At 48.6% G+C, this 17,807-nt stretch overlaps 1 protein-coding gene across 2 annotated transcripts in view; it reads left to right on the top strand.

Annotated features, from left to right (window-relative positions):
* The window catches only part of LOC147666543 (splicing factor, suppressor of white-apricot homolog), a 590,263-nt gene that overhangs the window by 488,315 nt on the left and 84,141 nt on the right, over positions 1-17,807 (top strand). Inside the window, exon 13 of one of the 2 annotated variants that reach the window (XM_086948998.1) lies at positions 4,730-4,802. The exons of the other annotated variant lie outside the window; for it this stretch is intronic. Within the exon in view, the coding sequence (XP_086805124.1) occupies positions 4,730-4,802 (73 nt within the window). The remainder of the gene's footprint in view (positions 1-4,729; positions 4,803-17,807) is intronic. 2 annotated transcript variants of the gene reach the window in all.

Below are 17,807 nucleotides of genomic sequence, written 5' to 3'. Positions count from 1 at the left end.
CGGTTCACGGTTGGCCACGAGCACTTTCAGTTTACCGTGCTCCCCTTTGGCCTGACCAGCGCCCCACGGGTGTTCTCGAAAGTGATGGCGGTGGTCGCAGCTCATCTGCGCAGATTAGGGGTTTGTCTTCCCCTACCTCGACGACTGGTTGTTGAAGGCGGGCTCGCCCCAGACAGTCGTCAGCCACCTCCAGACTACAGCCGACCTCCTGCACCTGCTGGGGTTCTGCATCAATGTGCCAAAGTCGCACCTGTGTCCCTCGCAGAAGCTCCTCTTCATCGGAGCGGTTCTAGACTCAGCGCAGTTTCGGGTTTATCCTCCCGAACAGCGGGTTCGGGATATTCAGGCTCTGATTCTGATCTTTCAGCCGTTATCCCGAGTCTCGGTCAGGTTGACGCTGTGGCTTCTGGGGCTGATGGCCTCCTGCATCCTTCTGGTGCATCACGGCGGGTGCGGATGCGGGCTCTGCAGTGGGACCTGAAGTTTCAGTGGACCCAGCATCAGGGCAACTTGTCCGACCATGTCTTGATCTCGGAGGGCACTGCAAGACAGTTGCAGTGGTGGCAGATCCCTCTCCCTACCCCAACCGGAGCACGTAGTTGTGACGGATGCGTCCCCCCAGGGCTGGGGAGGCCACATGGGAGAGGCGGAGATCAGAGGCCTCTGGTCTCCGGCGGAGTCCCGGCTCCACATCAACCTTCTAGAGCTGCAGTCGATCCGGGTTGCACTGAAGGCATTCCCCCCTCTGTCTGGGGGAGTGTAGTGTAGGTGTTCATGGACAACACCACCGTCATGTGATACTCCAACAAACAGGGCAGGGTGGGGTCGTGGACCCTATGCCAGGAGGCTCTGCGCCTCTGGCAGTGGCTGGAACATCAGGGCGTGACCCTGGTGGTTCAACACCTGGTAGGTTCCCTGAACGCCAGGGCGGACAAACTCAGCCGTCGGTGCATGATGGATCACGAATGGCTTCTGAACTCGGATGTGGCACAAGGCCTCTTTCAACAGTGGGGAGAGCCTAGGTAAGATCTATTCCCAACAGAAAAGAACGCGCAATGTCATTAGCTCTGCGCGTTGGAATTTCCAAGGCGGCACTCGCTCGGAGACTCTTTTAGTCGCAAGTGGAACTGCGGTCTGGTGTACGCCTTTCCGCCTATACCACTTCTGCCCAGTGTGCTGAAGATCAGACGCGACCAGGCCCAAGTTATTCTTGTGGCTCCGGACTGGGCACGAAGATACTGGTATCCTGAGCTACTCAGCATGTCTGTCGATCCCCCGATTCGTCTGCCTCTTCAGGAGGACCTTCTGTCGCAGCAGCAGGGGACGGTCCTCCACCCGAACCTGTCCCGTCTCCACTTACATGCGTGGAGATTGAGCGGCGGCAGTTGAGGCCATTTGACTTGCCTCCTGAAGTTTGTAATGTGATTCTGGCAACCAGGCATCCCTCCAAAAAATCGGTATACGCCTGCAGGTGGAACAAATTTGTGGCATGGGGCACAGCAAAGACATTGGATCCCCTTTCTGCCCCTCTTTCAGAGGTTCTCCGCTTTCTTCTCTCTTGCCCAGCAGGGCTCTGCTCGGGGCACTATCAAGGGCTACCTCTCTGCTATTTCCGCCTTCTTAAGGCTCCCTGATCAGCCCTCTTTGTTCAAGTCCCCAGTTGTAAATAGGTTTTTGAAGGGCATCACTCATATGTTTCCTCCTGTTCCTTTCGTGATGCCTCAGTGGGACTTGTACCTTGTTCTGACCTATCTGACGTGCGCTCCTTTCGAGCCACTTCACAATTGCCCTCTTAGTTTTCTAACTCTTAAGACTTCATTCCTGGTGCCATCACCTTTGCCAGGAGAGTGAGTGAGCTCCAGGCTCGATCTTCTCAACCTCCTTTCCTCTCTGTCCATCCGGACAAAGTTGTCTTGAGAACGCGTCCCTCTTTCCATCACCTTGCCCACCTTCTTTCCGCCTCCGCATCCCTCAAAAGAGGAAGAGAGGCTCCACCGTCTGGACCCAAAACGTGCGCTCTCATTCTATTTGGATCACACATGCCAGTTCCAGGTGGATGACCAACTCTTTGTTGGTTACGTGGGCGCTAAGAAAGGTCGGCGGTGCACAAGCAGACCATCTCTCAGTGGGTCGTGTTGTGCAACAAGGTATGCTACTCTTTGGCTAAAAAGGAGCCTCCTGTTGGGCTGAGGGCCCATTCCACTTGGGCCACGGCGGCTACTACTGCCCTGGGTCGGGGAGTCCCCTTGCAGGACATCTGTCAGGCAGCTACGTGGGCCTTGCTGCACACGTTTGCAAGACACTACTGCCTGGACAGCCAAGTCCGGAGAGATGGCTTTTTCGGCCGTTCCGTTCTCCAGGACTTTCTGGTGTGATCATTGGTTCACAGACCCACCACTGGGGTTGGTATTGCTGGGGTATCTATTCTAAGGTAAGGAATCTAATACTAACCTGTTTCTTTCAGATGCACAAGTTACTTACCTTCGGTAACAATATATCTGTAAGAAACAGTAGTTAGTATTAGATTCCTTACCGCCCCATCCATCCTCCCCGTTCTGCGAACCGATATCTAGGGTTAAGGTCATCCCCTTTCAGGGCCCTAGTTTCATGGCACCAGTGTTGGTTTTTATCATGGCTCTGCGTTTCTGGCGTGGAAAAGCTATGCATAAGAACTGACGTCAGCGCGCGAGGGCGACGTCTAAGTACTCCGGCGACGTCATCCCGGTGCCGACGATGGACGCGGAGCCGCAGACGACACCTACCGACACTCAAGGGTACCGCTACGCAAAAGTTTCCGGTTCCAGTCTGACACCTGGGGATATTCTAAGGTAAGGAATCTAATACTAACTACTGTTTCTTACAGATATATTGTTACCGAAGGTAAGTAACTTGTGCGATAGTAGGATCTATGTCTTTTGACATTGGCCAATTGGAACTGAGGTAGCACAAGTGGAACTGGTGAGGTCTCTGACTACTTTAAACAAAAGCTTCACTTAGTAATCCTGCCACTATGAAAGGCTGTTTTGTCCCTCAGTAAGACATACTTTATAGTGTCTCGGTTGTAAACTTTAGGCTCCTCTATCTATCCTCAGCATAACCAGGGCTCCCCTTTCTCCTGGTCTACCAAATTGCAACTAATCAAAGCCAGTGTTCTCCTGCTTCTCTGCACCTCTCAAAAGTTTGAACGTGTTTGCAAACGGTCATGGAAGTGATTTCTTCATACAACCCAAATAATAATGCAAGCCAGAGGCTGTTGTAATGTTTAAGCACAGAGGAGAGGGTCCTCCTTTCTGTGAACACTGTTTCTGACTTGGAAGTGGACTGTGTGGGGTCCTTTCTTTTCATTGTCAAGTGATAGAGCTCTGAATGTTTTTCTTCAGAGCTTTGCAAGTCCCACACCTAGCTTTACTTCGTCCGAAGTGCATTTCAGGTTTTCATATCAACCAAGAAATCTTTATCCATATTCCAATGGTAGAACTGAGTAAAATTTCCATAGTCTGCATGTGAGATCTGCTCAGAAAGTTTACTTGGATTGTTCCAGTAAGTAAGATTACACCCTTCAACTCTTGAGGCTTTCTGGTGGAAATATGGCAAATAGAAAAGCTCCTAAAGCATTTGTTCCCTTTGAAGAATACCCTGAGTTAGCCTTTCTCTTGCTGTAAAAGCACTTGGGTCCTTGGTTACTCTGAGCCCACTCCAAACTGAGCACAGGCATCTTCTGTAGCTTCTTGTAGTTGGTAGCTCTGCAGGATACACACCTTGTGCAACCCACAGGTAGTTCTTAACCACTACTCTGAATAAAAGTTTGACTGCAGATTCTTAGTTCTTCCCGGCAGTCCTGTGTTGCACACCCACATTGACCTCTTCTTGTTAACAGACCTGTTGTGAAATTAGTCTGCGATTAAACCATGTTTGGATTTCTGTCTCATCACTGACAATTCAAGGATGTTCAGTTAGAGGCTGTCTCCTGACCTCTTTTACAAATGCCGACTTAACAGTAAAAGTTGCCATATATGCACACAGGCAAACATGTAGCTCCTGCATAATCTACACTTCTGTTAGGATCACGATATATTCAAAGAGGATTCTCAGCTGCAAAGCATCAGTTCTTTGAGTTCAGTGTAGTTTATTCTGTTCCTCGTGGTTTTCAGTTCTGGAGCGGGGGGGGCACTATCCACCTACCAGAAGAATGGATAGTAATTTGCCTTTAATGGAGCTGGCGTCTCTGTCTCTCTTCTCACACTTAGAGAGATCTCCTTTTTAGTGTTGCCGCCTGGGATGCAGTACGTTAACAGCCCTAATGGGTAGGCCAATTTTCTCTGGTATAGAATGGTCAATGTCAGTATTGTGACCGTCACTAAACTGACTCTCTATATTCTTTATTTTATCATTTCATACGAATTCCGAGGATTTTGTTGAATACTCCGACTCTGTAGTAAAAAGTATAATAGTGTTGAATTCTGTTATATTTTTGTACTAGCCTACGTATATGTCTATTTTGTGTACAAATTACCTAGTCCAGCCTTGGGTCCTTTCTGAATGCTCTGGCCGCCCCATCTTGTGTCACTGGATTCAAGACTTTCTGGTCTCTGGTACTGATGCTAGTGCTAGAGGTGTTGGGCCATAGGACCAATAGGTTGGATGTTCTGTAACAAGTTGGGCCTCTGCTGGTCCAATGTTGAGACAGAACAGGTAGTTTGTCACACTGACCGTTTGATCTTTCTTTTAGGGGAGTTTCTCAGGAAAAGGATGGGCAGATCTCCTCCGCCATTGTGTCTTCAACGCAGAGCAAAATAACTCAGGTAATATGGATCCCTGACCTCTTCATTCCATATCATGCTCCACTCTAGCCCTCAAACCCTAGAGTGTAAGATGCAATCATCTCAACCACCCACGCCATCTCAAACAGCCTCTATATAAGTACCTGTTGCATGTGCGTACTGCATGTACCCGAGTGTGCGACAAGCGTGAGGTGCTGTGAGCACGTCAATGATGACCAAGCACACCTTTACACTACATTGTTGTGATTGTGTCAATCTTTAGCACCCAGTTCAAAAGTCACCATGTACAATCCCCAATTATCCTGTCCCTCCTTATTGAATATGGCAATAAACTGGAAACGCCTAAGCCTCTTGCTTTCCTCACCCTGCACACAAAGTTGGTGGCAGAAGATAGGCTGTGATCAACAGACAATTTAAATATGGATCGACCACACCTCTGCATTATAGGATTCTCAGAGTCATAAGCGTCGATTAGTCGTGCCTGCATGTGAGGAACCTGAAACACTATATATGTATATTTATTTATATATATATATATATAGATAGAGCTATGGATCTCTATAATATCTATATAGTTCTATCTATACATAACCTACTGGTGGTCGCCAGTAAGTATAGTTAAAACCTAATATTTATTAATAAAACTTGTTTCAGTTGCTATATATTTGGCGCCGGATGATGAATTTTCACGAAATTCCTCCTAAAAAATCGACACTTACTTCAGCTTGTGTCTGGAAAGCTTTGGGGTGGACCGTGAAGCAGGGGTCGAGAAGAAGTGGAGGTCCCAAAACGTGTTTTCCACATGTTAATTTTCATTGGGGTTTTGAACACAACTACATCCCAAACCGCTCAACAGAATTGCACTGAATATGGCAGAAAGGTAGATTTTGTTGCTCAGATTACGCTTATATTGATTTGGTGTAAATCCGTTCAGTAGTTTTGGAGATATTAACCGCAATCCAAATTTGTTTATATAGGGACCCAGATCCACAATTCCTGTGCTGTAATCTCATTGGCTGTCATCACTTTAGCCATGAGGTGTTGGCAGCCATCTTGGGACTCGGCTTGAGCTGAGTCCCATAAAACAATGCTTGGGATTGAAGAAATTATTTTTTCAATTTTGCAGCCAATTCGCAGGTGGATCCTCGTCAAATTGGTAAAAAAAAATACAGGGCAAATCTGTACAAATAAATGTGCAGGGGCTGAGCTCCCACATCCCCCACACCTCCACCGGGGACCGCCACCTCCCCAGGGCGCTTACAAATATGTAAGCGGTGAGCCCCGCAATACAAAGCATTTACTGTTAATGAGTGGGGATCTGTACGGCCTCCCCCGCAGCCCCTTGAACCACCACCTCCCCAGGGGTAACTACTACAATGGAGGAGGAATGCGCGGCCCACCTCATGGAGCAATGGATGGCCATGGGGGCTGCCAGGGCCGGCTCAGGCTACGTCCCGAGGTACCCACCCTTGAGAGATAGCTAATTGCTTTTGCTTGGTGGGTGCTGACAGCGCCCACCAAGCAAAAGCCAACATAACTCTGATTTCTGAAGTGGGAGCTGTCAAACAGCTCCTGCTTGCCGAAAGCAGAGTTTTCATCTTTTTCCCTGCATGCAAATATACGTGCAGGGAAACAGATGAAAACATTACTCTCACACACAGAGAGCTGCATTGCCAGCAGCTCCCTGCTTGCAAGAGCAATGCCTACACCTGCAGGAGGCAAGGAGCCGGCTGGGACCGAGGGGACCTTGAGGCTCCCCCCAGTCCTGGGGAAAAGAGTAGAAAGAGGCAAAACAGTGGTAAGAAAGAGGCAGAATAAAGGTCAGGAACAAGAAGAAAGATGCAAGATAAAAGTAAGAAATGAGCAGAAAGAGGCAGAATAAAGGTCAGAAAAAGGCAGAGTAGCAATCAGACAGAATAAAGGTTAGCAATGACCAGAAAGAGGGATGATAAAGGTGAGAAACAAGCAGAAAGATCCAAGATAAAGGTGAGAAACAAGCAGAAAGAGTCTAAATAAGTCTGAAATGAGCATAGAGAGGCAAAATAAAGCTGAGAAATTAGCAGAAAGAGACGTATTTGCAGAGTGGTTGCAAACGTGCCTCTGAAGTCTTAGCAATCCAATGGGAGACTTGTGGCAATAATAGGGGTTCTTGACCCCCAACGACCCTCAGCATCCAAGGGGAGTTCATGCCCCAGCCAGTAGTGTGCCAGGAGGCGTGTTTACAGAGTGGTTCAGAAAGGGGGTGGGGCTTCCAACGAGGTCTCAGCAGTCCCACTGTGGGGGATTTACTTTTGGCAACAATAGGTCTTCTTGGCCCCCAAACGACCCTGAGCACCCACGGACTTCATCTTTCAACCAGTAGCGCACCAAGGTGAATGTTTGCAGTGTGGTTGTGAAAGGGGGTGGGGCCTCTAAAGTCTTAGCCGTCCCACTGTGGAGGACTTACCGATGGCTGCAATTGGGGGTTCTTGTCCCCCAAGGGCCCTCAATAGCCAAGGGGACACTCACTCACACACCCAGGGAGACACTCATGCACTCACACTCGCGCTCAAAGGTTACAGGTTACAATTATGAGATAAAATTAAAAAAATAGAAATTCACTTAAAAAATCAAAGGCTACCGGGACTTTGTAGTTAAGGAATGGAATTTCAAAATGCTGGGAAATTCACTGAAAAAAATAAAGGTTGCAGGGTTATCAGCGGTAGGAAATAAAAACTTTTTTAAACTTGGAAATTCGCTGAAAAAAACAAAGGTTACAGGGGCGTTATAGTTCGGATCAGATTTCACTCTTACAAAACCATAGAAATTCAGCAGCTTCCGTTACACGGCAGGCATTGTACTGGCACTTTGCCTCACATCCTTAGTTCTTTTCTGCAGATCTTGATGACTGGATCTCAGAACAGTTCATAGGTTTTCAACCCTCTTTTTTCCTGAGGTTTTTTCCTTCAGAAAATCATTTATTGGGGCTTCTCTCAATGGTTTTTGAAGACTTAAGCAATTTCCCTGTATTTTAACACCAAATAAAATTGTTTCCTCCAAAATGCCTTTAGTATTTGTGAAGTGCCCCTCCTGTGGGTGAAAGAAGGCTTCTTCTGATCCTCGTGATGTATGTGTGGTCTGTTTTGCTCCCTCTCACATTGTTCAGGACTATCTTTTGTACCAAAAGAGGACTAAAAAGGCTGATAGACTTCTAGCTGCAGATTCCTTACCTTAGAATTAGCCCAAGGCGTCAGACTGGATCCGGAAATGTTTTGTGAGCAGTATGCCTGGGCACACCAGTAGGTAGGGTCGTTCATCTCCATGCGGCGGCGTTGACGTGATCCACGCCAGAAGTGATGTGAGCGGTGCTTATATAGGTGCCACCCCAGCTGGTTGAAGTCAGTTTTTATTTTTGTCAGTCCTGATAAGTAGATAGCTACCCACAGTCAATTTGTGATTAAACTGTTTTTCAAATTATGTTAGTGTCTTTTTAGAGATCTACTGGTGTGGCAGGGGTCAACTTGGACGGCCAGGTTCAAGTCCTGCGGAGCCTGTCATTGACAGATGCCATTGACAAACCTGCATCTTGTTTGCCTCTGGTGCCTGGAGCACGACCACAACGCTACTACCTGCGCCGATTGTAGCACCATGCACGCCAAGGCCTAGAGGGCGTGATCCGTCTTGCTCTTTGGAACTCGAAGTATGCTGCCGCAACAGTCTTGCTCCCGATCGAGAGGAATGCCTCGGTACTGGTCGCAGAGCCCGAGATCCTCACTGTGTTCAAAGTCGTCCAGCCATTCAGGTAAGTCCGGCAAGTCCTGATGCCGATTCTCCCAGCACCCTCCGGTGGCGGGTCCCCATTCTGATCCCTGACTCTAGCACAGATCCGGAGGGGCTTAGTCCAACTCCAGTGCCAACTGGTGCCATGCCTTCCAGGCCGGAGCCTGAGCCCTATTCCTTGGCGTAGGATTCTGGAAGTATTGGGAATGGTCACTGGACCCTGAAGAATACCAGTCTTTAACTCCCAACATGGACTGGTGTGAGGACTTGGCGGAGGCCAGTGGACTGGACACTTTCCCAGATACTGGCATGCTTTCTCCCCCTACCGTGGCTATGGAGGAGGGAGTGTTGTTTGCTTTGGTGGTGCAAAGGGCGGCAGAAGTCCTGGATCTTAGCCTGCCCTCAGTGACAGTCAAGACTAATATCTTGACAGAGGTGCTTCAGCCAGGAGTGACTTCCCTCAGAAGTAATTCTTCAATTTAATGAAGCCCTTACAGAGAGGTCTGGGTTGGGAGTTAGTTGAAGTCCAGCACAGGGGCTGCTCTGAACAGGACGGTTTCCAACCGCCCCAGGGGACCGCAACTTCCTAACTCAACAGCCTACTCCAGAGAGCTTCGTGGTCAAAGCCTCTACTTCCTGTGTGAATCGCATTCCCTTCTGTCCCACTGGATATGGACTCCAAATGGCTGGACACCTTAGGCAAGAAAATATTTTCTTACACCAGCCTGGCACTGTGGTCGGTGACCAGTGCATGCTTTTTGAGCCATTATTCCCAGGCTCTATGGGATTCGTTTGTGCAGGTGCTGGCCATGGATCCGTAGGAGGCCTAGACCATACCTTCCCAAGCTGTTGCTGACGGAAGAGATGCAGCTAAGTTCACGATCAGATGTGGATTTGATACCACCAACTTATTAGGCAGAGCGGTTTCGACAGTGGCCCTACGGTGCCATGCCTAGCTGAGAACTGGTTTTTCAGGGAATTCCAAGCATTGCGTATGGACATCCCTTTTGATGGCTACTGTTGCTTCGGATACCAGGCGGCCTCAGCGCTGGAGCACTTAAAATACAGCAGAACTACTGCCAGGTCCTTGGGCCTGTCTATGGCCTCTTGCAAACCCCAGCCTTTCGTTCCTTTCGTGGCCACGGAAGGGGCTTCCAGCCGCATCTTTCCATGTCCAGCGGCCATGGTGTGCAAGCTTCTCAGCTTCTGCGTGGGAGAGTACGCAGTACCTTCAGACTCCATGAATCGGTCTGGCCTGGCCACCCCCACCAGCAGCCTCCAAACCCCTTTCATTTGTCCTCTTTCAACCATGGGCACCCAGTGGGAGGCAGGATATGCCATCACCTGCACCACTTAAGGTCTATACCATCAGACCAATGACTTCTTCAAACAGGGGTACTGCTCAGAAAACATTTCCAGATTCAGTCTCGGACCTGGGGATTAATTCTAAGGTAAGGTATCTGCAGATAGTCTCTACCAGATAATGCTTTACCGAAGGTAAGTAACTTGTTTGTCAAGGAACGTGGCTGATGGAAAATTGGAAGAGCTCTTTGCTGAGTAAGAAAGAAAGAAGCAAAGGAAAACACAGCACCAGATTCTGCAGGTGAAAAGGACCACCATAGAGAAAGATACATGGAGAGAAAGCAGTAAACAAAACAGCATCACTGCTCCATGCACTCTCGCCCTCCTCAGGAGAATCGATCAAGGTCTGTCAGCTTTCATCACGGACGTGCTCCCCGTCAAAGGGCTCAATGGCGACACCATGTGCCAAGCTCCAGATTACTATCATCTCCCTCATTGTTTAGGCTTATCCCTTAGACAGAGACAACACCGGCAGCGGAGCAATCTGACACCGGCCCATCACGAGAAAAAAAGCAAAAAGATAAATGCAGTGGATAGGAAAGTCTGGAGACAAGCAGCTAAAGCCCTAAGATCAGTCAGTGACTCTGCACTTCTCAGCAGGTATTATAGAACACTGTGTGAATCACACTGTGGGAATCTTTCCCTACGTTGACCGACGACCTGCCTTTTGAACCTATTCTAATCTCTCGCTCTCTGGCTCCTTATTTCAGAGTTTTGAGATGATCCCATGGTTCAGTAAGGGATTGAAGCAACGTTGACTTGTGCCTCAGACCCATATCAAAAGTCTTTATCCTAATTAAACTGGGCATGCCTTTTCTAATTATAAGAAATATTTTTGATCCCTTCATGTGCATGTGTGTATCACTGAGGAGAGCACTGAACACATTTGTCAATGGCCCTCATTTTATTAATATTTGATTATCCCTTCATTAAATGATTGTTTTAGTATAACTATTGTTGTACATGTATATAAGGGAACATTGTTCAATCACTGGACTACCCTGGGCGATTCATGGGTCATCCCTTGTGTGCAGCTACATCAGAAAGATTAGTTATCTTTTTGTACATTATGATCCCCTACTGACATGATGAACTGTTGTGGATTGGATTGTATCCCGCATTACGTGTTACCAGTTAGCACAACAGCATCTGTCTGGTATACCCAAAGCGCACTCCACTAGAGGAAAAGCAGCATCTGCCACTTGGGTCAGCTGCGGTCCTTTTTCGAAAATCTAATTCAGCAGCCTGGAAATCCATTCATATGTTAATTAAACAATACTGTTCATAAAAACGCATTGGTGAGTCAGGCAAATCTACTTAATTTATTTAATTAGCCTCCCCAAAGTTTGTTGCATCCATGCCTTACTTGGAAACCGCTTTCTCCTTACATTGTCTACCTTGCAGCGGGGTATGCTTGCTACTCTGTTATTTGTTTACGGTTCTCAGTGAGAATCCAGTGGTGCAGAAGGACATGTCACTTGTAATCTTAGTCCCTCATTGTAGGTATTCTAACTGAAGTCATAAACAACCTTCCTTCCCCAATTGTCAATATGAATCCCTTCTACTCATCATTCCCTACAGGGCGTCAAATTCTCCCATTCAAAAAGAACTGAGGTTGTGAGGTAAACTGCCAGTACAGTGCATGCTGGATATTGAAGCTGTTGGCTTAAAGTGTCATTGTCTACGGAATACAGCCAGTGCTCTTTTGACCTCACAAGCATACTTACCCCTTCATTTTTCTCTGCAGTTTAGGCATGAGTTCAGGTTAATGTAACCCTAAAGCACATTTCTACAGTACATTCTGCAATGTAGTTTTGGTCTAATTACTATACTGTAGTTTTCTACAGAAAAATGCAGTTAGCACTGGCTCGCTTTAAACCTATGGACCTGTCACCGAAACTGTTCTACATTGGGCTGTCTACCTCCAACGTAAGAAGAATATCTGAGGAGACTGTTCTACATTCATGACTTGTGAGAATACCTACGATGCAGGACCAGAATTAGAAGTTTTGCAGCGTGAATCTTTCTGGATTCATTATGCTGTGCATTATTCAGCGGTCTTGTGGTTGGGTCCGGAATCGTAGTCTTTTCTTTGTTTTTTGTTTTGTTTTTTGTAGCCCAGGTGGGCGTCGACGTCCCACCTTTTGGTGTATTTCCGGTGACGACGACGACATGCTTCCTGCGGAAGCACCCACTCTTGCGGACCATCTTCAGATTCTTTTTTCTGCAGTTGGGTCTGGAGCGTTCCAGAGGGGGCTCCAGACATTTTTGGAGAAAAAGAAGAAAAAACCCAGTTTTTGGGCGAAAAACATTGGCGAAGACTTGAGGAGAGTACGTCATCGAGGAGATCGACGAAAGAGGGAAGAGAGTTCCAGAACTTCGATTTTCCATCGAGGAATGCGAGCGCAGGGGGCCCCATGAACACATGTGATGTACAAGACTCCTTTCAAGTTAGCGCGAATTGCCACCACAAGTACGCACCGAAGGACCAGCACCCGGTTTGCAACCTCTGCCTACCGGTAGACCACAAGAGCAGCGACTGCTACACCTGCTCCTCCTTTACGCCGAAAACTCTTCGAGTTGGAGCGAGACAGAGAGTAGCCAACGCCACGATGCAGGGCAAGGGCCAGCCTCCATCCCTTCGAGACCTGGGTCTATCTTCAGACGAAGAAGCCAACAACGCCGCCGACGAAGGGCTACACGGTCGTAGAGACCGATATTACGAAGACTCCAAAGAAGGTAGGAGACTCTACGGCCCCAAAAGCCCCGAGAGACCAAGAGTCTCGAAAGATCGAGGGAAAATCTTCGAAAGCACCGGCGCCGAAAGCTTTGGTGCCCGCACCTAAACACAGGCCCAGCGGATCCTCTGAGAAGGAGTCCCCGGCGCCGAGAGCTGAAGAACAGCTAAAGCCGTCGAAAAACGACGTCCGACGCCGAGGGAGAAGGACCCGAAAAAGGCCCCAGCGCCGAAATTAAGCTCGGCGCCAAAACCTTCGACGCCAGAAATTTGTTCTGCGCCGAAGAGATCTGCCAACCCATTAGACGCAGATCTGGCTGCCGAAATGGAGAAGAAGAAGAGGCGTCTCGAAGCAGAAATGGAAAACATCCTGCAACGGAAAAAGGATTTCGACGCCAGGATGAAAGACTACATAATCCCGAACAAGCCCAAGCCACAGGTGCATGAGGTGGTCGAGGAGGAAGAGGATGAAGTCGAGGAACAGTCGGGGAATGTCGAAACATTCGACAAACTGGACGAAGACGAGGCCTTCGACTACTATGAGGAGGAGGACGACGACCGCAGGATGCTCTTGGGTTCGCTGACCTCTGAATGCCAGGAGATCGACTGGCAGGATGTCGACACTGAGAGTCCTGAAGAAAGCGTTGACACTTATCCTTCGAGGCCTTCGCCGCCAGATGACATTGGCGTGTACAACACGGTCATCAGGAATGCAGCGGCTGTCTTCAAGGTGAAACTCGACGAAGAGCAGCAGAAGGCTGACTTTCTCCTCGAGACATTGCTCCCCACACAGACCAGGAGCCAGTGGCTGCCAATGCTAGAAAGTGTCATGGCACAAGGGAAAGAAGCCTTCAGGGAGCCGGCTACTTGCAAGGCAGTCACCCCAAGGACTGAAAAGAAGTACAAACATTCATCCAAGGACCCAGCCTATATCCAGGGCACGGTCTCTGCAGACTCAATCATTGCTGCCACAGCAAGGAAGAGGGCTAATGTGTCTACTACCTCAGGACCACCTCCAGACAAGGAGAGCAAGAGGATGGACTTGGTAGGGAGAAGAATTGAAAGGAATGCTGCGATGCACTGGCGAATGGCCAATTCCAACGCACTACTAAACAGACATCAGTACCAAATCATGGAGGAACTGGGCAAGTTGATGAAAAACATGCCTCAGGAATTCAAAGAGAGAGCTGAAAACCTAGTCTAAGAGGGGAAGAATGTGGCAAACTCTTGCATCAAGACAGCTCTGGACGGAGCGGACACTTCCAGTAGGCTAATGATGATGGGCATCACTGAAAGAAGACAAGCCTGGCTCAGGGTGTCAGGCTTCAAGCCAGAGGTACAACACAGCATACTGAACACCCCGTTCAACGGACAGACCTTGTTCGGGACCCCAGTAGACGAAAAGCTCAGCCAACTAAAGAAGGACAATGAAACAGCAAGGTCCATGGGGGCATTGCAGTTCAGAGGGTCCAAAAGGGGCACCCCAACAAGAAGGCCCAACGGCAGGGGTGGGAACCAGCCAGGAACATCGCGCCAGGCGTTCCAACAATCCCACCAGACGGAGAACCAAAATCAGCAAGGCCAGCAAAAGCAGTCCTAGCAATACCAGCAGAGGGCCCAGCCCTTTCGCGGAAGAGGCAATGGACGGGGCCAGAATAGGAGGGGAGGTCAGCAACCCCCCACCAAGTGACTTAGTCAGGCAACATGTGCCCACCCAAATAAGAACTCCCAGGGTGAGGCACGAGAACAGCACGCAGGGGTCAGGCGCACTAAGTACCTGCGGCATATCAGACCAGTGGGAGGAAGAATAAAACATTACTTCCAGGAGTGGAAGAAAATAACTTCAGACAAATGGGTTCTAAACATCATGCAGTTCGGATACTGCATAGAACTGGAAAAGACACCAACAAGCAGAAAGCCAAAAAGGAGGCAACTAGCAAAGAAAGAGCTGCAGCTACTCCAAAAGGAAGTGGGAGAGCTCCTGCAAAAACAAGCCATAGAACCAGTACCTTACAGAGAAAGGACCAGAGGGGTGTATTCTACGTACTTCCTGGTGCCAAAGGTAGACGAAACAATGAGACCCATCCTGGACCTAAGGTTCTTAAACAAATTCATAAGAACGCAAAAGTTCAAAAATGACATCCCTGCAAGAGGTGCTCCCTCAATTGCAAAAAGGAGACTTCATGGTCACCATCGACCTAAAGGATGCCTACCTGCACATACCAATGAACAGAAGTCACAAACATCTGCTCAGATTCGCCATAGGAGAACACCACTAACAGTTCCCAACCCTAGCGTTCGGTCCAAAGTCGGCGCCAAGGGTCTTCACAAAGTGCCTAGCAACAGTCACAGCGCACCTAAGAAGGGAGGGAATACACGTATACCCTTACCTGGACGACTGGCTAATAAAAGCAAGGTCATACCAGATATGCAAGGAGCATGCACAGAGAGTGACAAGAACACTGATGGACCTGGAATTCTCCATACACTGGGGGAAATCCTCAATGGAACCAGAACAAATAAAAATCTTCCTGGGAGCTCAGATCGACACCGTACAGACCTGGGTGTTCCCAAGCGAGAAGAGGTCAGTTGCACTGGTGAAGGAGACGAAACTGTACCAGAGGGGGCAAGGTCGGACAGTGAGAACAGCGAGCAAGATCATGGGCATGATGGCATCATGCATTCACCTAGTGCCAAATGTGCGGCTGCACATGAGACCCTTGCAGGAGTGGTTACAAGGGCAATGGTCACAAGCAACAGGGCGTTGGGAGAATCTAGTGGTTGTAACGCACACAGTGCATAAAGAAATGGCATGGTGGAACATGGAGTTCCTGACAAGGAGAAAGCCTCTAACTCCGCCAACGGTGACCATCACCACAGATGCATCCCAGAAGGGATGGGGAGCTCACATGGAGAAACTCAAAGTGAGGGGTCTGTCGACACCAGCAGATGTGATAAAGCACATCAATTTCCTGGAGTTGAAGACCGTTTTCCTTGCTATAAAAGCCTTTCAGACAAAACTGTACAACCAGAGGGTGTTGATCCAGACGGACAACACTACAGCGATGTTCTACATCAACAAGCAGGGTGGAACACAATCGGCCACACTCTCGAAGCTGGCGCAGGAGAAATGGACTTGGGCCATCCCTCTCAACATAGACCTGCTAGCCATGCATCTGCCAGGAAAGGACAACGTAGAAGCAGATTGGCTCAGCAGACAGACATCGGCAACCCACGAATGGGAGCTCAATGCACAGGAGACAAAGAGGCTGTTCGACAGGTGGGGGCCACCGTCGGTGGACCTATTTGCAACATGCCAATATGCAAAATGCCGAAGCTTCGCATCCAGGCGGCCCGGAAAGGGGTCCCTGGTGAATGCCCTATGGATAGACTGGTCGAGGACATTTGCTTACACTTTTCCCCCGATACCACTGATTCACAAGGTCCTCGGCAAGTGCAGAGCGAGCAACATGACACTGATACTGGTCGCACCACAGTGGGTCAGGCAGACATGGTATTCGCAGATCATGGAGATGGCACAGAGCGCACCCCACAGATTCGGAAGAAGAAAGGAGCTGCTCACCATGCAAAACGGGCAGGTGCTACACCCAGAGGCAGAGAGCCTGAGCCTGTTAGCGTGGCTCCGAAGGACATAGAATTTGCTCATCTGAAACTACCAGAGAGCACCCTGAGGGTACTTCAGGAGGCACGGAGGCCCAGCACGCGAAAGTGCTATGTATCAAAATGGAAGAGATTCACTCTATGGTGCAGGAGAGAGAAGCTGCACAATAAGATGCAAAGAGACTCAACGGTGCTTAGATACCTCACGCACCTACTAGACCAGAAACTAAGCTCCTCCTCCTTGAGAGTTCACTTAGCAGCAATAGTCGCTTACACAAGAGGGGAGACGTGTAAGTTTCTTCACCTCACAAGTGGTTAAAAGATTCCTGGAAGGAGCTAAGAGGATAGCGCCTCCAAAGAGGGTGCCACCACATGCATGGAACCTTAACCTGGTCCTAACAGAACTGATGAAACATCCTTTCGAACCAATTCACAAAGCATCCCTAGAGAGGCTAACAATGAAAACAGCTTTCCTGGTAGCAATCCCCTCGCTGCGCAGGGTAAGCGAATTTCAGGTGTTAACGTTACAGGAACCCTACATCCAAATTCACAATGATAGCGTGGTAATGAGAACAGACCCATACTTCATGCCGAAGGTGGTGTCAGGGTTCCACATGAATCAAATTATACAAATACCAAGTTTCTTCCAGAAACCGACAACAAGCGCTGAACGAGCTCTTCACACCCTAGACGCCAGAAGGGCTGTCATGCCCTACATTGAAAGGACAAAGGATCACAGGAAAACAAAGCAATTTTTTGTTTCCTACGCAAATAGCTTCATGGGAAAACCAGTAACTAAAGGAACAATTATGAGATGGATAGCACAGACGATACAATTCTGCCACAAACAGGCAGCGGAAGAACTGGCAGAGGGGACACGGGCCCACTCTACCAGGAAAAACAGAGCTACAATAGCTTTCCTGGCAAACACACCCATTCAGGACATATGCCTGGCGGCAACATAGGCTTCAGTGCACACGTTCACGAAGCACTACTGCGTGGATATACAGATGAACAAGGAAGCACAAGTTGGACAAAAGGTGCTTCAACACATATTCAATAACCAACGCTCCTCTTCCACCCAGCCGCCACAAAAATGAGAAACCGCTACAAAGTCTATGCACAGCATAGTGAATCCAGAAAGATTCACGCTGCAAAACTAATAGTTTCTTACCTGTCAGTGTAGTTTTGCAGCTTAAAGATCTTTCTGGATTCACTAGCGAACCCACCCACCTCCGCCAGAAAGATGAGGCTGGAGAGGAAGGGGGTTGAAAACATAGACAACTTCTTGAACAAAACAAACTTTGAAGGTTAAAGTGGTGAATGACTTACTAGAACATTGCCATTACTTCGGTAACAGAACAAACACGAGAAAAAAGAATCTGAAGATAGCGCTCAAGAGTGGGTGCTTCCGCAGGAAGCGTGCCGACGTCACCGGAAATACACCAAAAGGTGGGACGTCAAAAAGAAAAAAAGAAAAGACTACGATTCCGGACCCAACCACAAGACCGCGGAATAATGCACAGCTTAGTGATTCCAGAAAGACC

This window comes from Lissotriton vulgaris, unplaced genomic scaffold (assembly GCF_964263255.1).
Source record: "Lissotriton vulgaris unplaced genomic scaffold, aLisVul1.2 SCAFFOLD_966, whole genome shotgun sequence".
NCBI lineage: Eukaryota > Metazoa > Chordata > Amphibia > Caudata > Salamandridae > Lissotriton > Lissotriton vulgaris.
The sequence above is the reverse complement of the archived record's forward strand: the minus strand, read 5'-3'. Positions and strand labels throughout refer to the sequence as shown.